Raw genomic sequence first — 25,905 nt, 5'->3', positions numbered from 1 at the left:
ATGCAAGGTTGGTGAAGTTATGGCCTATCCTCCCAAAACTTGCTTTTTGGCAGAGATTTGCGGTGAACGCTCTCCAAGCCGAACCGCTCAACAAAAATAAAAAAAAAAAAAGTAAAAAGATAATTGAAGGAAAATGGATTGTGGTGTACTTGAACGGATCGGTTTCCCAATGAAAAATTATTTTCCGATAAAAAAAAAAACATGTTGACCAAAAAATTGTGTTTTGTGGTGTTAAAAATTTTAAACAAAAATTCATTGCGAAGAATCGAAAATTATTGGATCAAAAAGGAACCGTTCAAGTACACGAGAATATTAATACAAACAATTAAAAAAAAAATGAAGATCGGATGAATAGTTTTTGAGATATCACGTTCACCGCAACGCACAGAGGAGTAATTGGGGTCGAATCCTGGCCAAAACTATTTGCTGCTGCAATTGTTGTTATTATGCCTTAATATAAACTAAAAATAGACAATTACTAGTTTTTGGAACAATTTGGCATCTACCCACTTACCAGTGCAGAGGCCAATTTTCTATATCCTTTCAACTACTAGTAATTTCTAGGTAATCTTTGTGAATACATTTATTTTTCCAGTTGCATAAACATTTGATCAGTGGGAAAGGGAGAAGAAAACGGACGCCTATGCATATTTTCATAGAGATACATGTTGGCAAACATAATATTTGGCCCTACAGCATTTCGGTGTACCTCAAATTAGTCAAAATTTCAATATTTTCAAATCGCTTGGGATTGGTGGATCGGACAAGATCGGAAGAGTTCAAATATTTTTTGTATAGCTGAAATCTTGTATTGTAATACTGCTTCAGCAACTTTGCCGGATCTAGCCGTATAATGTAACTTTTTTATAATTCAAATTTGGAATAAAATGTTAAAACAAGGTATTTTTTAAAGTTGGTGCAATACACAGCAAGTTTACTTTTTTTAGTTAGTTTTAAGCTGAAGTTAAACAAACGGTTGTGTTGAACTACATTTGTAATAATATTATCTTATTTAATACAGCCATCATCACTAGAAAGCGATTTTGCTGAATATATAACGAAAACGATTAAAATATCCCTTAAAATATCACCATTGGGCATACATGCAAAAATTCATTAACAATTTTTGATATACTCCTAATTTTGCCACGTCATACAGTAGGTTCTTAGGTATGTAAAAAAAATATAACGAAACAAAAAAATCGAAAAAAAAAATTTTGGTTTTTGGTCAAGAATTTGTTCTAGTTACTCCTCTGTGCAACGGTACATTTCAAAAAACATCATTCCGAGATAACTGCGTTTAAAGTTTTGCGTTAACTTCACTCGTGGAAGAACCTGCGCGCTGCGAACGGCTGTAGTTTGAAATCTGATGCTCCGACCTGGATGAAATTTCACACAGATATTTTCAAAAGTATGTACTTTCAGAATATTCAATAAAAATTCAGTTTTTTGAATTCCAACTTTGTAAATAACCCTTTAAACTACCATAATAAACGAACAAAACGCGCCAGAGCTTCTAAATTTCGAGAAACATCGTTGATTAAGCTTCAAAACAAACCACGGTGTTCCTAAAACCGTTATTAACTAAAAAAATGACCATAAATTTGGCATACGGCATTCGACAGATACAGTATCCAAGCATCTTCTCAGTGAATTTCAAAATGATCCATCGAGGGATTCGAGAGATATTGCGATTTGAAGTTTTATGATACGTTTCATAAGGCTACCAGCAAACACCCACGGGTTTGGTCTAATCTCTATGAACAAAAAAATATTTGTCTACTTATTTAGTACATGGCATTCAAAAGCTATAGTAATCAAGTATATCCCCTGCAAGTTTGGAAATATTTCATTGACGGAATCGAAAGTTATAACAGTTTGGATGTGGTATGCGGTCATAGATGGGTTTTCTACCAGACTTCAAGCGTGAATCCATGTTTGTCCATTGACTATTTAGATCGTTTATACGTGTCGCGATTTTTAAAGGAAACCCTTACCATTTTATTACATAAATATAATGTACAAATGGTGTTATTAATATGGTGCACTGAAAAAATATGGAAATAGGGTTGTCTACCAAACGTTAAATATAATGTGTAATGTAAAAAAAATAGATGAAAGTTGGAATGTTTACTTCAAAAGGCCATATCTCAATGGTATGTTGACTGATTCTAATTAATTTTTCATTATTGAACAGGTAGACGTTTCATCGTTAATTTTCATCAAGAAGAATATAAAATAGAGTTGGCTACTTCAAACAATAGACAACTTAATTATCCTCAACAATATGTATTATCACTATTTAGTAAATATCTTTATATTCAAAACGACGACCTATCAATTTCTATACATTAGTTGAATGCAACGAACGCAAACTATAAATCATGGAAAAATAAAACCATAAATTCAATACATATATTCAAAAATATGAAGGTATTTGCTGATTCAGATCAATTTATGTTATGATACGGTTTTTGTTGGAAATTTTGTACAATCGTGATTCGCTGGTTGGGTTGATAGATGTTAAAACTGGGGGATGTTATTAGTAGGGGGATCAAAGGGGATGTTATTAGTACAAGTTCATCTGCTCATATCTCTAACTATTGTCAGTTTGATTGTCGAATTGAATTTAACATGAGAATTTGACATTCAGATGTCGACAATGGACCAACTAGCGCGGAGGTCCAACTAAAAATCGGCTCCTGTTAAAAATTGAGCGACCAGCGAATCACGACTGTGTTAGTTTTAACATTTCATATATCCATAATTTGTAGTAAACAGCAATTGCAATCAACTAGTATATAAAAATTGATAGGCCGCTATTTTTAATACAAAAATAATCACTAAATAATTATAATACATATAGTTGAGACCAATTATATTGTCTATTTATTTATGTAGACAACTCTATTTTATATTCTTCTTGATGAAAATTGACGATGAAACGTCTACCTGTTCAATAATGAAAAAATAATTAGAATCGCCATATATCTCGAATCCCTCGATGGATCATTTTGAAATTCATTGAGAAGATGCTTGGATACTGTATCTTTCGAATGCCGTATGCCAAATTTATGGTCATTTTTTTAGTTAATAACGGTTTTAGGAACACCGTGAAACGCTAAAAAATTGGAGCAGTTTGAATAGAAAAAAAGTTATTCTGAAAAATTAGGGTGAACGTATAAATGTGGTACACACTGTATTTTCCCATGAAACCGATGTTAAAAACTTCAAGCAAAGTGGGAGGTCTAAAATTGTTCAAATGATATGAAATTTGGCATCTGAGTTTAGTTTGCTATTTGTCACAATAGGAGGCCTTTGAGATTTCAAAAATGAGTGATTTTTGCAATGCCCTAATGCGGGTGCGAGGGTGGCCAAGAGGGGGGGGGGGGTTGATGAAAGGTGGCGGTGTTAGGGTAAATGGGGGGCGATACTACACCAAACTGCATATTATACCTTCCGTTTGAGACTTGTTTTGAGAAAATCGGTTCGGTCATCTCCGAGTAACCGATGCGCAATTGTTGGTCACACACATACACACAGATATACACACATACGAATACACACGTTTTCCGAACTCAACGAAATGAGCCGAATGGTATAAGAGTATCGGCCAACAATTTCAAGCAATTTGTAACTCATTTTAATTATTTTTGAATCATTTATAGGGGAAACCGATGAGATTTGAAACAGAGGAGAGTTGAAACAGTGCCCATTACTAGCGAAAGAGTACCGTTAGGGAAAAAAAACAATAATGCTTTTGTTTTATTTGCATCGTGCCCACAAACCCTCCAATACACGCCAACTTCCTTAAAGGAGTGGATTAGTATTTACGGTAAACACACTGTATAAATGAGCAAAAGTAAGTTTTTGTTATTTTCTTCAAATTTGTAAAAATAGGATATTAAGCGATGTTCGATCATGAAAGTATCACTATTATGTAGTCTAAGAGTTAACATTTATGAATTGTGTGCGTTTCTTTCTATCTTTGCGAAGTATAAATTGTAAATTGTGGATTAAGCCTACCTTCTCGAGCTAAGAGAGTTGAAACACCTTGTTTCAACTCTCCTCGATGATGAACTTCTAGTCTTATGGTAATGTTATGATCACGTTAACGTTCTTGAACAAATAATAATAATCAAGATTCTTCTTTCCCAAATTGAAAACCGTGATCAAAGTTCTCAATTCATTAGATCTAGGTCATTTATAACCACGGAATATGCATTTGTTCCAATTGTTTACTCCTATCAACTTCTAAAGCTTGGAGCGACGTGATCATAACTCAAAATGAACCAATACTACCGACATGGATACCAAATAACCTATTTTCATAAACCCGTATCACTTGTAGTCATAAATAGTATCACTGGTCATATCAACCATTTTAATGAATGCAAAATGTTCTAGGAAAAGTGGTTGGAAAATAATACATAACTAAATATATGAAAATTGGCATCAAATTTCTTGATTTTACAGTTACAGTTAATAAGTCGTTAGGTAAAGTATCTCGCTGTTATTACTGTTGGGATAATTGCAGAAATTCCTGGATTTGTAACCAAAATATAAGATTAATTTTCAAAACAAATTTATACGTAGATATACACTGTGGAAAATAATAATAAGAACGCATGCCATTTTAAGGAATTATCTTAGTGTGAACGAATAAAAGTGACACAATTGTATCATTTGATGATTTAGAAAACGTTTTGATAATATTTGAAATATTTGGTTACTTGTTTCAACTCACATTCATCGCCGTTTCAACTTACCTCGGTATGAGGAGAGTTGAAACAAACAGAACACTGCTACAAAAATCAACATATTGATGCTTTGTTATTGATTTGTATCAGTTATTTTGATGTAATTTGATAAAGCATAAACAAAAGTAAGAAATATAAAAATAAGCAGTCATCGAATGACAGTTTTTGTCGATTTATCTAACAAAAACAATAATTTGTTTCAACCCTCCTTGGTCTCCCCTACATATATTGATGACCGGATTATATGGAAATTTCGCATGTTGCCGCATACTTCAACCAGTAACACAGGAACCAGAACTCCGATTCAAAGAAAATTTAGCAGCATTCAATGGATGTTCTAGCTTTCATTTGAGACTAATTTTGTGAAAATCGAGTTAGAAATTTCTGAGAAGCAGATGTGAATTCAACTCCGGAACATAACCACTTTGCCGAAGCTTCCGGTTCCGCCAAAGTTGTTCAATGTGGTCAACGTGGATTTGATTAGGCATCAGTGAGCTGAAACTATAAATCCAAATATTTTCGAACACATTTTGTGAAGTTTTGCATCTTTTAGATGTCAATCTATCCAGCAGGCATAACATGGCGAATCAAAATAGCGTTTCAGCATGTACCTCACGCGTACTATAGCGTACCTGCGAGGATTTCTGACGTACCTCAAAGTTTATATGATTTTCATGTGCCTGCTGGATAGATGCAAGATTTCGAGAAAAACTCACTTAGGACATGCGGTGTTCGCAAAAAAGTGATGTACCAACTGCGTACCTAACGAATCTACGGTTGGTTTTCAACGTACCAAAAAATTAAGTATAACTAGTTATAACACTTTTTAAGTATATTATATGCTATTTTCACCGACGCGGTTCGATTACTCGGAAAATTCTACATCGATTTCATGTATAAAATCTCACACTTAAGTAACTCTTGTTTTATTTTTCAGAAAATAATTAATTTATTAAACCCACCATCGACCACGCATCTCCATCGAAATAATGGCAATGATCAAATAAATGCAGTGATAATTACAACGTTACAAAACAATCACAAACATTAAAACAAACATGAAATTAACAAAATCAACTCGGTATTAGGCCCAGACATACTTAGTACTAAATTACGAATATTTCCCGAAAAATGTAACTGTAAAATTCAAAAACAATTTTTGTACGTTTCATTTTTAAATACAAAAATGCATCTGAAGTGCATCTCAAATGCAACTCAATGATTTTTATTTCCATCGGTTACCTTTTGAGTGAAAAACGTAATTTTTTTTGAAAAACTTTGAATATTTCCTGGAAAATGTTTAAAAACTATAAAATTCCAAAACTATTACGTTCCATCTCCAAATAAAAAAAATGCATCTAAAATACATCTCTAATGTAACTCAATAATTTTTCTTGTGATTGGTTAGCTCTTGAGTGAAGTACGTACAATTTTTTGAAAAACATTGAATATTTCATGGAAAATGTTCAAAAACCGTAAAATTCCAAAACTTTTTTGGTACGTTTCATCTCCAAATACAAAAATGCATCCAAAATACATCTCTATTGCAGCTCAATGATTTACATTTTCATTGATTTTGAGTGAAGTACGTACAGTTTTTTGAAAAACATTGAATATTTCCTGGAAAATGTTCCAAAACTGTAAAATTCCAAAACTATTTTGGTACGTTTCATCTCCAAATGCAAAAATGCATTTTGAATGCAACTCAACGATTTTTATTGTCATTGGTTAGCTTTTGATTGAATTACGTACGATTTTTTGAAAAACATTGAAAATTTCCTGGAAAATGCTCAAAAACTGTGAAATTCCAAAACTATTTTGGTACGTTTCATTTACAAATTCAAAAATGCATCTAAAATACATTTCTAATGCAACTCAATGATTTTTATTTTCATTGGGTAGCTTTTGAGTGCAGTACGTACGATTTTTTGAAAAATATTGAATATTTCCTGGAAAAAGTTTAAAAACCGATTTAATCCCCCTGGCAGTGCGATGAGACATTTCATACACATATTACTGTTGGATCATTCATTAGTTTGCAGAACTCATGCGAAGTAGTAAATCAAAATTATAAAATACATGTGGTAACGTGAGGTCCAACAAAAAGCGCGGAAGGTCACTCGACGGACGGAATTACCGGGGACTGTGTGATACGTGCTCGATAAAATGAAAAGAAGCGTCGTACTTCTAACGACTAACAATTTGTACTGGTATATTTGAATTGGCTAGAGGGTTTATATAATTGGGGCAGACAAAGGGTAGAAAAAACTGTTGCCTGGACTTTTGATAAACGATGATAAAGAGCTTATATATAACATCATTGTGCTAGTGCACTAACGCGACCCGTTGGCGCAAAATTATATTAGATTGCTTTCGATCGTAGCATGTAAGGTGGATCTCTGTTCTTGCGCGAACATAAACCTCCCACCAAATTCCGAATAGGAATTTCCGGTCCATTCCTTCCTGCCACGTATTCGTCCATATCCAAAGGAAATCGACGTAGTTTCCTGATGCCACGCCGAAAAACACCGCTGGCAATTTGAACTGCTACCACTCTAACAAGTCCATCTTGACCGGGAAAGAGCTCCACAATTCGTCCTAGCGGCCACTGCTGAGGTTTCTCGTTGTCGTCAGTAAGCAGGACAAAATCGCCTTTGGCAATGTTTGGTGACGAAGATTGCCATTTTGCTAGCTTCTGCAATGATTGCACATATTCTATTTGCCAGCGAACCCGAAATTCCTGAGCCAAACGTTGCACATATTTCCACCGGGATAACGAGCCAATTTGTTGTTCCAAGTGATTGACTTCAGGAAGCGCGCCAAGGGGCCGTAGGATTAAGAAGTGCGCCGGTGTTAGTGGTTGCGGATCCCTGGGATCGTCCGAAATTATAGAGATCGGACGCGAATTAATGCACGGACCAGCGTAATCAACCCCTGTGATGCTAAAAGGTGGAAGTGGTTTTAAACGGTTAGGGGGTAATTGCCCCATTTGTTGCTCCATGCGCGCCGGTTGGACCCGATGACACATCACACAATCTCGACACACTTTGCGGACTGCACTACTCCCTTTAAGAATCCAGAAACGCACTCGGGTGGCAGCTAGCAACGACTGTGGGCCACAATGCAGGTGCTCTTGGTACTCGTAGAGAAGGATTAGCGAAGTCAATCTTGAGTGTCGAGGTAGTACAATTCGATGCTTATTATCATAGCTTAAATTATACTGACGCAGCCTTCCGCCCACCCTGATGGGACTGTTTCCTTCCAGGAACTGATCGAGCTGCTTTAAAGAACTACTACTAAAGACACCGGAGCCTTGTTCTAGTTGCTTGAGTTCTGCTGAGAAATGCTACTGTTGTACGTGTTGAAGATATTTCACTAAGGCGAAATCGATCTCGTCGGGCGTTAAACGATCAGAGACTCGAAATTCAGGATGATTAAACCGAAGCAGTCTTGCGGTCACGCGAAGAAAAAGTTGCAGATTGGGATAATATCTGGATAGCATTTTATCCAAAAAACTGTTCTCGTACACAGCGAAACATGCTACGGTTGTAGCTCGCTGTTCTCTTTCTATTTGCCGTTGCTCATTAGTGTCGCACTCATGTCCCATTGCATAGTTTTTGTCCGTCCCAGATGGCGTCCAGGGGGGACCGTGCCACTAAAGAGAGTTTCCCTGAAGTTGATCGGGAAATACACCACGCGAGATTAGGTCTGCAGGATTGTCTCGAGTACCCACGTGATACCAGTTGATGGAAGGAAAATGGGTGGCGATCTCTGCGACACGATTTGCTACGAAAGTTTTCCACTTCGCAGCACCGGCCGACATCCATGCCAACGCCACCTTCGAATCAGAAAACACTTTTATCTCGTAGAACGCCATCGAAGAGAGTGCGGCTCTCACGTTTGAGATAAGCCGTGCGAGAATGACCGCTGAACACAACTTCAAACGAGGTATAGTTGTTCTGTTGTTGCCTATGGGAGCCAGCTTCGACTTGGCACAAAGAAGATGAGACGAAACATTCCCGTTGTCGTCCATGGCTCGTATGTAGATGCAAGCGCCCATTGCTGAGTTGGATGCATCGCAGTAACCGTGCAGGTAGAGACGAGACCAGCTTCGCATGTCGATCACTCTGCGTGGAATCTGAAATGAATCAAGAAGAGAGAGCTTTTGCACCAAAACAAACCAATCGTTGATCGACTCACCGTGGGGAGTTGCATCCCAATCCACCCTCAGCTCCCACAATCACTGCATCACCAATTTTGCCCGTACGATGATTGGTGCGAGAAGTCCCAAAGAGTCGAAGAGGCCGACAATCTGGGATAGGATAGTGCGTTTTGTGGGCTGAGAGATCTCTTTCGGATAGTACGCAAAGTTGAACTCATCACTGCACGGCTGCAAGGGCCTTGGTATGCATTGGCAGCCGTACCTTCCGTTTTCTTCGATGGGGATTTTCAGCTCCAAATCTGCCTCAGGAAGTCCGTCCAAGACGTCAGAGCAGTTTGATACCCATTTCCGGAGATGAAAACCACCTGCTGCAAACATATCGGTGAGTTGTTCTCGCAACATCTTCGCTTCTGCTTCAGACGACGCGCCAGTAAGAACGTCATCGATGTATATCCTCTTCTCAGCTTTCTCAGCAGCCACGGGATATTGCTGGCGGTATGACTCCAAAAGCTGCTGAACGCATTTTGTGGCTAAATAGGATGCGCTTTTTGTTCCAAACGTCACCGTATTTAAACGGTATTCCTTCACACTTTCATCCTTATTCCATCTCCACAAGATTTTGAGAAGGGCACAATCGTCCTCGTTCGACCATATCATACGGTACATTTGTTTTACATCTCCAACCAAAACGATTGGTGGGAAACGGAAACGCAACAAAATGTTGATCAATGAATCTTGGATGACGGGTCCGCACATAAGCATGTCAATCAACGAGAGACCACTGGTGGTCTTTGCCGAAGCGTCGAACACAACCCGGCATTTGGTGGTCGTACTTGTAGTTTTAACCACGCAATGGTGTGGCAGGTAAACCGATATTTTGGGTGAAATGGTTTTATCAAGTGACATGTGGCCCAGCTCAATATACTCACGAATGAAAGCATGGTATTCGCTTCTGAGCTGAGGATTTCGGTCGAGTTTCCTCTCGAGGTGGTACAGCCTTCTCTCCGCAATTTGTTTTGAGTCACCCAGCTAACTCGGGTCACGTAAAAATGGGAGCTTGACTATAAATTTTCCATGCTCCGCTCGGACTGTGTGTTCAGCGAAATGTTGCTCGCAATTTTGTTCCTCTTCGCTGAGATGATTGGTAGTGGTTGAGTATTCTTCTAATTCCCAGAACTTGCGCAGTTGCTGAGAGAGATCACCGTCGGTCGATGTCAACAAGCAGGATGAGGCATGAGATGCATTATCATATTTGGGTTCATGATAGCGGCCTGCGATTACCCAGCTTAGTATTTTGTAATGTTGGTAAACTGTCGTCAATACTGAGATTTATTTTGCCGGGCTCCAGTAGCTGGAAAAACAATTCAATGCCCAGCAACACTTCTACCTTTCCCGGGTGATGAAAGAGTGGATCGGCCAGATGCACTGATCCTGGTATGGGCCAATCGTCGATATTAGTGGGCTTGCAGGGAAGCGTTTTGCTGATGGTCTCCAACACAATGCAAGACACAGAGGCGCGATAGTCCGTACAGCGGGATGAGATGATTATTTCTGCACACTTGTTAGCGTGCGCGGGTGTAGCAGAAATGCCTTCAAGACTTACGTCGGCTGCTTGCGTTTTGAGTCCGAGCTGCTTGCAGAACGTTACACTTATGAAGCTAACTTGAGATGCGCAATCTAGCACTGCACGGCAAGCTCGAGGGTGTCCATTGCTGTCCAGTACATTAATTGCAACGGTAGCAAGAAGCACATTAGAAGCATCGATGCAGGTAGGGGAGACGAGGGCCGAAATTAAAGACTGAGCTGACTGTCCTAAATTTGCCTTGGCCAGGACTGATGCTGATCTGGTTGGCTGCATGATTACTGATGACGAGTGATGGTACAGCAGGGTGTGATGAGATAAATTGCACTTTCTACACGTACCTGCTTTACAAGCTTCACCTGGATGTGTTTTAAGACAATGTAACAACACAGCTTCATCCTATTTACATGAGCGAGGCGTTCGTCGTGGCTCATATGGAGAAATTTACCACAATGGTAAAGATGATGATTTTGCTTCGAGCAAACGTTGCAGAGCGGAGGATTCGTGGTGACGAATGCGGTGGCGCCTCTGTATTGAAGCTTGGGAGGTTGTTTGAAGAGCACACTAGCTTTTGACTTCACTGATTGAGCTGACTCCAAAGCGAAACTCCTCGATTCAATAAACTTTAGAAAGCATTGTAGGCTGACGTCATCTTCTTCCATTTCGGCGGCCTTCTGACACCAAAGCTGTTTCGTGTCCACATCCACCTTTTCGCTGAGTATGAACAGGAGCCAAGTGTCACGATCCTCCCTATCCATTGCCTTTAAAGCACGAATTACCTCATCCGAAATATCGTGCAATGATCGTAAGCCGTGCGCTGAAGATGATGCTAGCGGTGGCTGAGTTAAAAATCGTTTGATGTGCTGATTTGCTATTTCACGCGGCTTATCATACCTTGATTTTAGCTTCTCTAGAGCGAGTCCGTAATTTGCATCGGTAATTTTTTGATGCGAAATCAATGAAGCCGCCTCACCGGATAAATTCGTTTTTAAATAGTACAATTTCTGACTATCTTTCAGTCCTGGGTTTTGGTGCACCAGACTGTCAAACAAGTCGAAAAAGGATTGCCATTCAAGGTAGTTGCCACTGAAGATAGGCATATTCATTTGTGGCAATTTCAGAGCAGTGTTTCTAGCTAACACATGAGAAGCGGTAGGTACGGGAGCCATGTTTGCCGTGAAAATTCAGCTTGCTGGTCGGCCAGCTGACGAATGATGTCAGGTGGTTGAGATTGCCCGACGGCACCATTTGCGCGATCCTTCATCAACTTTAGCATTTTCATTAAACGATATTTTAGCAGAATATAAAAACTCTCAATTTTGTTCTGCCGTTGCACTGCGTCTTCATATTCTTCATCATTTTCACTCGCGTCGACGATTCACACACACATACATACATACACACATACATACACACACACAGACATTTGCCGAACTCGACGAACTGAATCGAATGGTATATGTCACTCGGCCCTCCGGGCCTCCGTTAAAAAGTCGGTTTTCAGAGCAATTGCAATACCTTTCTATTGAGAAAGGCAAAAACATTTTTGAATAAAATAAGAAAATAGGTAATCCAGATTGTACGAATTTGAGAACCATTGCATCAGAAAGTTATGAAATGATTTTGAAAATTTTATCTTACGAGAAAAGGCTAATTAATATACAATGGGATTTCTAGGGCTTCTATCTTTTTTTTTGTTTTAGTTTTTTCGTTTTCACGCTTCTTTACTTGACGGCGTCGTTTTAAGATTATTTAGTGTTTCAACATTATTGATGGACCTTAATTAGTTATCAGGAACCTGGAACGTTCAATTTACTTTGGAATTCAAAGTTTACTTTTTGGTCACATATTCCCGAAAAAAAATGTGCAGAATAGAATTTACTGGTCCAGTAATTTAACGCGCAATTGAATATAGTAAAGTGAGACAAGGTCACATGACACATTCTTTCGTGACGTTTACAACGATTTGACGAATGTTCATTCGACAAATATGTCATAACTTTATCAAATGAACGCCTACATCAAAAGTTATTACAGATTCGGAAAGTAGACAAAATCTCACGAAAGCCCTTTGAACAGAGAGCAAAAGATGGAGAATGTGATTCATAAAAGAGACAAATAGATATTTCAAAGTTTTCATTTGAATTAAAATAAATAGTGTGAAGTGTCTAGGCTATGTCGATAGCATAAAAGGCGTGCATTCAGTTGATTATAATGCAGTCTCTTTCCAGTCATCCTTATAGCTTGCATATTGTTTCGTTCGGAATTCTCGTTCAGGAAATATGGATTATTAAGCCCTGTACAATCAAATACCGTGAAAAAGAAATGGTTCAAACTGTCAGGATGGCATAAATGTAGTCAGATCAACTATCTGTCCAATGCATAAATTCTGATTGTAATCATCGCTAATTTACTTCTACAATATGGAAAACTCGAACGAAACGTGTGCTGAATTATCCAATGCCTCACTTCTTATTGTTTAAATGAAACTTCAATTGAAGTGTACTCAGTATAGAGCAGATATGGACGACGATTAGTTATAAGACACATTGTTCTTGCATCCCCCATTGAGAGTGGGGGCTTTAGGAGACTTCTTTTCCCGGATCTAATTCGTTGATATTTTTGAGCTTTGATCCGTAATTTTTCATGAAAGTTCATACCAATACAATGTATGTGCATTTTCAATAATATCATCACAAAAAGGTGTTCTTAGTTTTCACATGACATATTTGAGCATGTTTTATTCAAAATTCAATAGAGGTACGAAGAGATGAAATATCGCACGTGGAATGTCCCACCTCCCAGTTAAGCCACATATTTTTCTGAGATAGCTATAAATTTCCTTTATTATAGTGTTTATACAAGTTTTGAATAGAACTGAATTAAATTTGAGTTGATGTAGTTTTCGATGGTCACCTGTTTACCCATAGTGCAACGTTTCGAAATACCAATTTCACCTTGAAAATAGTTTTCCCATAAGGCAAATATTTTGCAAATTTTCTCGGACTGCAAATATTTTATTTGACATGTAGGATGTATTTTTAAACTTGTTTCCGCGAGTCTCTTGTACAATGAAATGCAAAGAATAATAGGGTAACAGACAAAAAATAGTTTTGTTTTCTCAAACCTTCACAATTACATCGCACACATGAAATTAGCTTGAATATTAATAAAGATTAGCAGAGAATCTTATCACACAACTTAGAAATGGATAGAGAAATAGCAAGATAGATGTGAGTCGTGGCAGTTGCCACCAACATGAAGAGAGAGAGAGAGAGAGAGAGAGAGAGAGAGAGAGAGAGGGAGAGAAAGAGAGAGTGAGATAGAGATGGGGAGGGCATGTGAAGAATGGCAAATGATGGTTCATGCCGAGACCTTATTTTTAAAGGTATATTATGCGATATATTAATTTCTTACATCCTTATTATAAATAATGTAAGTAGTAATTTTTGCGCCATAACCAATATAATCTAAATTTTGCAAAGAGCTAAATTTTTGCTAGAGTTTTGGGATTCAAAAATACAGTTTCTTTCGGTGATGGCATGTATGAGAACTACTAGGTGAATTACTTGATGATCTGTATAGTTATATCATCCAATATTTACTTCACGATTGAACGCAACGCCTAATCCAAGGGATAAATACATGAACTCTACAAAAAAATTCACTATGAACACATTATTTTGTTTTTGAAGTGAACTTACATATTGATTTTTGAGAAATAGTTCAATTATTATATAGGTAATTCAGAAAATGCTTTTAAAATCGAATTCATTGAATCACGTAGATGTGTTTTCATACCCCGATATTCAAAATCGGTTTAGTTTTGCCCCTAATACACCAGTAAAGCAATACTCTATATGAAACGGTCTCCTTTTTAATTAGTGAAAATTGGTAAGCGAGGAATAGAAATACAAAACGTTTAATACCTCCGTCGCTCGTGAACGGATTTTGACAATATATAGCTTGATAGAAAGGTATTTTTATAAAGTTTCTAGTTATGTGCAGGTTGTGGGACAACGTTGCTTTGTTTGAAAGTTATTTACTAAAAACCTGCAATTTTTTGACAAAATGACCTATATCTCAGAAAGTAAACAACATATCGAAAAACAAAAATAAAAGTGTCAAATGGGCACGTTAGGCCTTTCATTTGAAACAAGTTTCATTAAGATCGGCTCAGCCATTGCTGAGAAAATTACATGACATTTTGTACATACATACATGCATACACACATACAGACATTACCTCAATTTGTCGAGCTGAGTCGATTGGTATATGAGACTCGGCCCTCCCGGTCTCGGAACAAGTTTTCAAAGTTTGAGCGAATCCTATACATTTCTTTTGTAAGAAATGTAAAAACTGTAAAATTCCAAAACTATGTTGGTATGTTACGTGAAATTCCAAAACTATTTTGGTACGTTTCATCTCCAAATACAAAAATGCATCTAAAGTGCATCTCGAACGCAACTCAATGATTTTCATTTCCACCGGTTATCTTTTGAGTGAAGTAAGTATGATTTTTTGAAAAACATTGAAAATTTTCTGGAAAATGTTCAAAAACTGTAAAATTTCAAAACTATTTTTGTACGTTTCATCTACAAATACAAAAATGCATCTAAAGTGCATCTCGAATGCAACTTAACGATTTTTATTGTCGTTGGTTAGCTTTTGAGTGAAGTACGTATGATTTTTTGAAAAACATTGAAAATTTCCTGGAAAATGTTCAAAAACTGTAAAATTCCAAAACTATTTTTGTACGTTTCATCTCCAAATACACAAATGCATCTAAAGTGCATCTCGAATGCAACTTAACGATTTTTATTGTCGTTCGTTAGCTTTTGAGTGAAGTACGTACGATTTTTTGAAAAATATTGAATATTTCCTGGAAAATGTTCAAAAACTGTAAAATGCCAAAACTATTTTGGTACGTTTCATCTCCAAATACAAAAATGCATTTTATTATCTGTTATCTTTTGAGTGACGATTTTTTGAAAAACATTGAAAATTTCCTGGAAAATGCTCAAAAACTGTGGAATTTTGCAACTGTTGTGGAACGTTTCATCTCCAAATTCAAAAATGCATCTAAAGTGCATCTCTAATGCAACTCAAAATTTTTTATTGTCATTGGTTAGCTTTTGAGTGAATTACGTACGATTTTTTGAAAAACATTGAAAATTTCCTGGAAAATGCTCAAAACCTGTGAAATACCAAAACTATTTCGGTACGTTTCATTTCCAAATACAAAAATGTATCTAAAATACATTTCTAATGCAACTCAATGATTTTTATTTTCATTGGGTAGCTTTTGAGTGAAGTACGTACGATTTTTTGAAAAATATTGAATATTTCCTGGAAAAAGTTTAAAAAACTGTAAAATTCCAAAACTATTTTTGTACGTTACATCTCCAAATACAAAAATGCATCTAAAGTGTATCCCTAATGCAACTCAACGATTTTTATTGTCGTTGGTTAGCTTTTGAGTGAAGCGTGCAATTTTTTGAAAAAACGTTGAATATTTCCTAGGAAATGTTCAAAAACTGTAAAATTCCAAAACTATTTTGGTATGTGTCATCTCCAAATACAAAAATTTTTATTTCCACCGGTTATCTTTTGAGTGAAGTACGTACGATTTTTTGAAAAACATTGAAAATTTCCTGGAAAATGTTCAAAAACTGTAAAATTCCAAAACTATTTTGGTACGTTTAATCTCCAAATACAAAAATGCATCTAAAGTACATCTCGAATGCAACTCAATGATTTTTATTCCCACCGGTTATCTTTTGGGTGAAATACGAACGATTTTTTGAAAAACATTGAAAATTTCCTGGAAAATGTTCAAAAACTGTAAAATTTCAAAACTATTTTGGTACGTTTCATCTCCAAATACAAAAATGCATTTTGTATGCAACTCAAGGATTTTTATTGTCATTGGTTAGCTTTTCAGTGAACACGCACGATTTTTTTGAAAAATATTGAATATTTCGTGGAAAATGTTTAAAAAACTGTAAAATTCCAAAACTATTTTGGTACGTTTCATCTCCAAATAAAAAAATGCATATAAAATACATCTCTAATGCAACTCAATGATTTTTCTTAGCATTGGTTTATTTTTGAGTGAAGTAGGTACAATTTTTTGAAAAACATTGAATATTTCATGGAAAATGTTCAAAAACTGTAAAACTCCAAAACTATTTTGGTGCGTTTCATCTCCAATTCAATGTAGTTTAGATGCAACTCAATGATTCTTATTGTCATTGGTTAGCTTTTCGGTGAATAAATACAAAAATGCATCTAAAGTGCATTTCGAATGCAACTTAAATTAAACACAGTGTTTTTTCGGTGTTTTTCGCGATATTCGCGGTTTATTATTCGACAAAAACGCGAACGAAGTGCTTCTCTAGTGGTGAACAGTGAAAGTTTGGTGAAAATCGGTTCAGAAACGGATGAAAAAAGTGAATTTTAGTTTTGCCCACGCGGTGCAATAGGTAAACAAACAGCCATCGCCGGGCCGATCTTGCATTCACTCGCTGGTGGAGTGTGACGGTGTGCTGAATATTTTTCGAGTCGCAAAAAACGTAAAAAGTGTTTGGAAAATTATTGATTTTTTTAACGTTGAATTTGGTGGTATTTGAGATACCAGTACAGTGTGTACCGATATTTGTACGGTACAGTGCGGGCCAAAAGTGCATGAACGGCAAAAAATAAAAATTGGAAAAGTGCGTTTTTCTTGCTTGTTTTGTTATTTAGAGGCTGTGTAGAAGCAAGCAAGCAAGCAGATTCATCATTGCGCATCTACAGTGTGTCCCAAAATTATGGGAACGCTTCGAAAAAGTCGACGTTGAAGGGGCAAATAAGGTAAGATCTTTCCTTTTCTTTACCTTTTTGTCCATTTGGGGTTGGTATCGGGTGACCGTGCCACAGCGCATTTATCAAGGTCTGGTGGTGTGATCCAAGATGGCGGCCGCTAGTATCGGTGCCCCGGAAAGTCAAGCAAAAAAAGATTACCGGAGTACATGGACCCGACGAACAAATTCGGCGAATTGACGTTCCTGCAGTTGATAGGTAAAGACGGTGTACCTTTGCCAAGAAACCCGTTCATTATTGGCAAATCGATTGAGGTTGTCGCTGGACGTCCAATCGAAGGTGCGAATACCGAAGCTCAAGGGACACGGTATACCCTTCGAGTTCGGAACCCTGCCCAAGTTGCTAAGTTGCAGAAAATGAACCAGCTCATTGACGGCACTGAAGTAGTGGTTGAAGCCCATCCGAATCTGAACGTAAGCAGATGCGTAATTTCCTGCTACGATCTGATTCATATGGAAGAGAAGGATGTTTTACAGGAAATCATAAGCCAGGGAGTGATTCGTGTACAGCGAATTACACGAAAGGAAGCCGAGAATAGAGTAAATACGCCAGCGCTAATCTTGACCTTCTGCAAGACCACATACCCGGAATACATAAAGATCGGTTTGCTTCACGTTCCTACTCGCCCATACTTCCCGAACCCGATGCTTTGTTACGGATGCTTCAACTACGGCCATACACGCGTTCGATGTCCAGGTTCCCAGCGATGTTTTAACTGCTCGAAAGATAAACACGGCGAAGATAAATGCAAAGAAACGGCGTACTGTCGGAATTGTGAAGGCCAACCAACCAACTAGCCGCGAATGTCCGGTTTATAAAAAGAAATGGAGGTCATAAAAATAAAAGTACGCGACAATCTAACATTCCCGGAAGCACGCAAACGAGCGGAACATCTAAGTAAAGGCAGCTATGCTCAGGCCACAGCACAACCGAATGAGATCCTTAGCAAGCTGAAAGAGTTGAAAAAAAAAACGATCGTAAAACTTCAGGCGGAGACCAAACGAAAAGACGAAAAAATCGAATAAATGTTGGCGTACATCCATCAGATGAAACAACAGTCCGCTAGCCAAGAAAACCACAACACAACAATGAACAGAAGCAAACGAGCCAACCAATCGGGCCTGTAACGAGATCCAGGAATAGTTCACCAGCGATAAATACGGACTCAAAACGAGGAAGACCACAGAAACAACACACCCCGTTCAGCAAACCAACGACAACCTCACCGGATAACTTAAGCCCACCACCAAAAAGAACCGCTGCCACTACCACCAACGAAACGATGGAATATTCAGACGATGAAATTGAGATTACCGAGGCGCCTTCTAGCCAGCCTCTTCGATAATTCTCATTTTCATCAACGTTTGGATACCAACGACAACCTACGCACGAATACTGACCACGAGATAGATCGGTTTGGAAGAGAGGAAAGTGTAGTACTCCTTCCAACGCAAGCACAGCAGGATGAAGGAATGATGCTTCGCCCTTCAATGGAACATTCGGGGCCTGCGAACCAACATCAGCGAGCTTAAACAACTGATCTGCGAGTACGGACCGAGCCTGATAGCGCTACAAGAAACAAAAGTGGACAACCGAGTAGTTCCAGCAGATTTCATCGGTAACAACTATACCCTGCTGCTGGAAACTGGTAGCTGTCGATACTGGCAACAAGGAGTAGGTCTTGCCATTCGGGATGGTGTACCCTTCGAACGAATCGATGTCGACGACAATATACAGGCAATCGCAGTTCGGATCCAACTGCCACAACAAATGACGGTGGTATCGATCTACGTCCTTCCCAATGCTCAACAGTGTCGAGAACAGCTGGGTGACTTCCTCGAAACGCTTCCACGTCCAGTGCTGGTACTAGGCGACTTTAACGCGTATCATATTTGCTGGGGTTCTACGAAATCTACCACACTAGGCCACTTCATCGCCGAAAAAACGCTATCGGAACGATTGCTCATCCTCAACGACGGATCGCACACTCGGATTGATCCAGCTACCGGTATTACTTCGGCTATTGACCTCTCGATCTGCTCAGAATCGGTGGCTTCGAAATTTGTTTGGCGAACACTTCCGGACACCCACAGCAGGGATCACTTTCCCATTCTGGTTTCCATTCCCGGACTGTCGACTATCCCAACGAAAAGACAGAAATGGATTTACGACCAAGCAGATTGGACAACATACGAGCGATTGACCGCCAACGCTATTCGACCGGGCGTCGAAATATCAATCGACTGTTTCGTTGACCGGTTGATTAGAGCAGCAAACACCGCGATACCTCGCACTACCGGCAGAGTCGGTCCCAAAGCGGTTCCGTGGTGGTGTTTGGAGGTGAAAGCAGCGATCAAAAATCGGAGAAAGGCACTTAGAGCATTGAAGCGTATACCAGCAGAGGACCCACGAAAAGCGGATGCACTGAAAAGCTTCCAGGAATCACGGGCAGCAGCAAGAAAGTCTATCCATGACGCCAAGAAAAAATCATGGGAAGACTTCGTCGCGAAGATATCTCCAAGTTCCACTACGTCAGAGATGTGGCAGACAGTGAACACGTTGAGAGGGAAACGCCAACACCGCCCAACTGTCATCAAACGGTCCAGTGGTTACACGGATAAGCCAGAAGAAATAGCTGAAGAACTGGCGCAACACTACAGCGAAAGATCCGCAACCTCCAGTTATTCGTCGTTGTTCCAGAAGGAGAAAGAAAAGGCCGAACGAAACCGCATAAACTTCTCGCCAGATAGCGATGATATTTACAATTCGGACTTCACCCTGAATGAATTGCTGTGGGCACTCGACAGAGGAAGAAGTGGCTCTTCAGGACCGGACTGCATCGGCTATCCAATGCTTCAGCGACTGCCATTGTCTGTGAAAACTACCATGTTGGAACTTTTCAACAGAATATGGCGCAGTGGCGTATTCCCACCCTGTTGGCGAACCGGAATCATCGTACCAATTCCAAAGCCAAGCTCGGATGACGCGGGTCCAGCTGCATTCCGTCTAATCACGTTAACTAGTTGTATGGCGAAGGTGTTCGAGCGAATTGTCAACCGACGGTTAACCACCGAGCTAGAGTCGAACGGGCGTCTCGACAAACGACAACATGCCTTCAGATCTGGTCGGGGTACTGACACATACTTTGCGGAGTTGGAGAGGTCATTACCCGACCGTGACGAGCACTGTCTGATAGCGTCGCTAGACTTGGCCAAGGCGTACGACACCACCTGGAGATATGGCATCCTACGAACACTGCAGAAATGGCAAATACGCGGAAGGATGATAAACATTGTCAACAGTTTTCTGGCAGAGAGAACGTTCCAGGTCAACGTAGAGGGGCATTTGTCGCCAGCACATCCGCTGGAAAATGGTGTGCCGCAGGGCTCAGTGCTCTCTGTGACACCATTTCTCGTGGCTATCCAACCCATCTTCCGCGTGGTCCCGAACTCCGTACAAGCGTTGCTGTACGCCGATGATATTCTGCTTCTTGTGTGGGGAAAGAAAGAACAGTCGCTACTTCGGAAACTTCAGGCCGCAGTGAAAGCCGTCGATAAATGGTCGAGAAGTGTTGGATTTACGATATCTGCAACGAAATCCAGCATCTTCTATTGCAGCCCTAACGTGCGCCGTGAACCCATGCAGGCGATAAAGGTAGATGGTGTAGCCGTTCCGACACAAACGCTGCTGAGAACTCTCGGTGTCACTCTCGACCGATCACTCAACTTTAAAGCGCATTGTAAAATGACGAAGAAGACGTGTGAATCCAGGCTGCGTATCTTGAAGATGATCGGTGCCAAGCTACCTTGTGGTCAACGCGCTTCTTTACTGCAAATCGGGTCCGCAATTGTTACCTCGCGACTCCTCTACGGTATGGGACTTGTAAGCAGAGGAGGAGATGCCGTCATCCAAACGCTCGCTCCTACATACAACAGGATGGTAAGGTTTGCATCCGGTGCATACGTCACGAGCCCTATCGTAGCCATTATGGTAGAAGCTGGAACCCTACCATTCGACCTACTCGTTCTTCAAAATATAGCCCGCTTGGCCATCCATACGTTGGGAAAAAGCAAGGACAATGCCGATCTCCCCCTGGTACATCGAGCATCCGAACGTCTGACAGAGGTGATCGGAATCCCTCTTCCAGATATTTGCACTCGTACGCGTTTAGCTGCACGAAGATGGTACGAATCCAAGCCCCAGATCGTGTGGGACATAAAGAGACGTGTAAAAGCTGGAGACCCCCAGGAAATTGTTCGGCCTGCTTTTCAGGAGCTCCTAGCAGGTCGTTTCAAGCGTTCAACTATCGTCTACACGGATGGCTCGAAAGATGACGATGCAGTAGGTGCGGGAATGTATGGAGAATACTTCCAACAATCGGTTGGCCTTCCCTTGCCATGCAGTGTCTTCTCGGCAGAAGCGTTTGCAATCAAAACAGCGCTAGCAACACATAACACGGTCAGTGATTTGGTGATTATGTCTGACTCGGCCAGTTGCTTATCGGCATTAGAAGCTGGCACATCGCAACACCCGTGGATTCAGCAGATTAAAAACATGTTACGAGGCCGTCCAATCAAGCTGTGCTGGATTCCGGGTCATGCTGGTATCCATGGCAACGAAGAGGCAGACCGCCTCGCTGGAGAAGCCAGGGGTAATGCCCCCTTGCAAATAGCCGTTCCGGGAGCAGACGCGAACAACCGAATGAAAACAGCTATCCGAAATCAATGGTTCCGTCGATGGTCTGCGTCCACTGAAGTAAACCTTCGCGAAGTTAAGTTCGACACAGGGAAGTGGACTGACCGCGAGAATTCGGCCGAACAGCGAGTGCTTACCCGGCTTCGAATAGGGCATACCCGGCTAACACATGACTTTCTGCTAAAGAAAACCTCACCACCAGTGTGCGACTGCTGTGGGATCATTGTAGATGTCCGCCATGTGATCCTCCACTGCAGAAAATATGACGACGTTAGAAGGAAGCACGATATCGAGTCCACTAGTCTGCGAGCGGCCCTGCGCAACGACAGGAAAAATGAGGAGAGTATGGTAAAATTCCTCACGGAAACTAACTTGTTTTTTTTTCCCTTTTTTTATTTCGACTATGTTAGTCACATTTTCTTTTTTACGTTTTAACGACATTCAATTAGCTAGAGATTACTGGGTAGGGAAAGTTATGAAACTTAGAGCCATAGTACTCAAGTGAGAGCAAGGATGTGAAGTAAACAGATCGGAAAACTAGAAGTGGCAGGGTCATTAGAACAGGCTTAATATCGTGCGGGCTTAATTTTTGCCTTCTGATAATGAGGGTCGAGCTTAGGCAGAATAACTACGAATCACCCGAGTTCACTATCATGTGTCCTTGATAAAGGTAGACGTATCTATCTTTACCGTGACAACCTGTTTACTTCACATCCTTGCTCTCACTTGAGTACTATGGCTCTAAGTTTCATAACTTTCCCTACCCAGTAATCTCTAGCTAATTGAATGTCGTTAAAACGTAAAAAAGGAAACTAACTTGTTTAATATGTTGTAACTTGTATTTTGAATTGTAACTGATAACTAACAACCGCATTGGAACATTTTTCAGGTAAAATATTTTTCTTTCGACACGAATGTACCACTTCTGGGTGTAAAGTGTCGTTAATAAAAAAACAACAACAACAACATTATTATTATTATTATTATTATTATTATTATTATTATTATTATTATTATTATTATTATTATTATTATTATTATTATTATTATTATTATTATTATTATTATTATTATTATTATTATTATTATTATTATTATTATTATTATTATTATTATTATTATTATTATTATTATTATTATTATTATTATTATTATTATTATTATTATTATTATTATTATTATTATTATTATTATTCATCTGAGTTGGAAACACCGTTCCGTACGGTACATACAACGCGCATTCGTAAATTTCATACCGTGTTTTTCGCGATAACCGCGGTCCAATTTACGACGAATAGATAAGTGAAGTTGTTCTCTAGTGGTGAATAGTGAAAGATTGACGCAAATCGGTGAAGAAACGGCTGAAAAAAGTGAATTTTTAGTTTTGCCCACGCGGTGCTATAGGTAAACAAATAGCCATCGCTGTGCCTACCCGCGTGGCTGCCCGTCCAGTTCATTCACTTGCTGGGAGAGTGAGAGTGACGGTGCCCTGAACGGGAGATATTTTTGAAGCCGTAAAAAACGTGAAAAGTTTTGGAAAATTCGGATTTTTTTTCACTTGTTATTTGGTGGTAGTTGAATATAGTACAGTGCGGATCAAAAAATTTGGACGTTACAGTGCGTGCCAAAAAAGCTTGAACAATAAAAAGGGCGAAATTCATCAAGTGCGTCTTTTCTTGGTGAAATTCATTCAGTTCGCTTCTCTTGGCTGTGTAGAAGTGGAAAACAAGCAGTAGCGACACTACCCACCTACAGTGTGTGTTCAAAAGTGTGGGAACACTTCGAGAAAATCGACGTTGAAGGGGCAAATAAGGTAAGATCTTTCCTTTTCTTCACCTTTTTGTTCATTTGGGGTTGGTATCGGGTGACCGTGCCACATAGCAGTTTCCAACGTCTGGTGGTGTAATCCAAGATGGCGGCCGCTAGTAGCGGTGATCCGGGAGGGTCAAGCCAAAGGAGACTGCCGGAATTTATGGATCCGACGAACAAATTTGGTGAACTGACATTCCTGCAGCTGACAGGTAAAGACGGCGTACCATTGCCAAGAAACCCGTTCGTCATTGGTAAATCGGTGGAGGTTGTCGCTGGAGGCCCAATTGAAGGTGCGAATACCGAAGCTCAAGGGACACGGTATACCCTTCGAGTTCGGAACCCAGTCCAAGTTACCAAACTAATGAAGATGACCAAGCTCATTGACGGTACTGATGTTGTGGTTGAATCCCATCCAAATCTGAACGTAAACAGATGCGTAATTTCCTGCTACGATCTGATTCACCTTGAAGAGAAGGAGGTTTTACAAGAAATTATAAGCCAGGGTGTGATTCGTGTACAGCGAATTACGCGAAAGGAAGAGGAGAAAAGAGTGAATACGCCAGCGCTTATCTTGACCTTCTGCAAGACCACATACCCGGAATACATGAAGATCGGTTTGCTTCGCGTCCCTACCCGCCCGTACTTCCCAAACCCGATGCTTTGTTATGGATGCTTCAAATACGGTCATACTCGTGTTCGCTGTCCTGGCCCGCAACGTTGTCCTAATTGCTCTGGAGAACATCAAGGTGAAGAAAAATGTCGAGCAGCTCAGTTCTGCCTAAATTGTAAAGGTGATCACCAACGAACAAGCCGCCAATGTCCAAATTACAAAAAGGAAGTAGAGGTCATAAAAATAAAAATCCGCGATAATTTGACATTCCCGGAAGCGCGCAAACGAGCTGAACAGCAAAATCTTGGAAGTTACGCTCAGGCTGCAGCGCAACCGAACGAGATCCTGAATAAATTGAAAGAACTGGAGCAGACAATGAAGAAGAAGGATGCGCAGATCGTTAAACTTCTGAGCAAATGATGGCGTACATCAAACAACAGTCCGCCAGCCAAGAAAAACCACAACACAGTAAAGAACAAAAACCAACGAATCAGACGGCCGGGCCAATAACACGATCCAGGAACAACTCACCAGCGATAAATACGGACTCAAAACGAGGAAGACCACAGAAACAACACACCCCTTTCAGCAAACCAACGACAACCTCACCGGATAACTTAAGCCCACCACCAAAAAGAACCGCTGCCACTACCACCAACGAAACGATGGAATATTCAGACGATGAAATTGAGATTACCGAGACGCCTCCTAGCCAGCCTCTTCGATAACTCTCATTTTCATCAACGTTTGAATACCAACGACAACCCACGCACGAATACCGACCACGAGATAGATCGGTTTGGAAGAGAGGAAAGTGTAGTACTCCTTCCAACACAAGCACAGCAGGATGAAGGAACTATCCGGGCCGTCATACCCCAACCCGTTGATAGTGAATTCACCTCTGTGGCCGATAGGAACACCGATTTCACCACTACAACTTTTAAACCAGCAGACCAAAAACCCACGATCGACGAACGGAAGGAGATCAGCAAAACTACACAAAGTCTATCCCCAGTGCCGACCGCAGTCGGTGTTCGTGAGCATGATAGTGTAGTTTGTACGACAGCGGTTGGCACTGTGGGGCTGGACCTTCCTCAGGTCAGTTCCGAAATTGTCAATCCCCTGCAGGTACTGCTTATTCTGATGTTCTTCCAGGTTTAACTGACAACATCGACGACACGCTCCTTCCACATCACCACTCGCTGTCGCCCGGAGAAGGTCCATCGAGATATCCGTTTCGAGACGGAACAGCTGTCACCACAACAGTAGCGTCGAAGCAGACAACGAAAACTACACAAAGTCTTTCCCCAGTGCCGGTCGCTGTCGGCAATTCTGGAAGTAATCGTGTAGTAGTTTCGACAGCGGCTGGCACTGTGGGGCTAGACGTCCCACAGGTCAGTCCTATTCCACCTCGCTTAC

General features: G+C 40.0%; 2 protein-coding genes across 2 annotated transcripts; both read right to left on the bottom strand.

Annotated features, from left to right (window-relative positions):
* Positions 1-9,000: 9,000 nt before the first annotated feature.
* Positions 9,001-9,828, bottom strand: LOC131680314 (uncharacterized). Its single transcript, XM_058961035.1, has one exon. The coding sequence runs from the start codon at positions 9,826-9,828 to the stop codon at positions 9,001-9,003; it is 828 nt and encodes a 275-aa protein (XP_058817018.1).
* Positions 9,829-10,180: 352 nt separating this feature from the next.
* LOC131680313 (uncharacterized) lies at positions 10,181-11,673 on the bottom strand. Its single transcript, XM_058961034.1, has 2 exons — positions 10,953-11,673; positions 10,181-10,863 (listed from the first exon to the last, which is right to left on the bottom strand). The coding sequence occupies exons 1-2, from the start codon at positions 11,671-11,673 to the stop codon at positions 10,181-10,183; spliced, it is 1,404 nt and encodes a 467-aa protein (XP_058817017.1).
* Positions 11,674-25,905: the final 14,232 nt, after the last annotated feature.

Source organism: Topomyia yanbarensis, chromosome 2 (assembly GCF_030247195.1).
Source record: "Topomyia yanbarensis strain Yona2022 chromosome 2, ASM3024719v1, whole genome shotgun sequence".
Lineage (NCBI taxonomy): Eukaryota > Metazoa > Arthropoda > Insecta > Diptera > Culicidae > Topomyia > Topomyia yanbarensis.
This window is presented reverse-complemented; position numbering and strand designations above follow the sequence as displayed.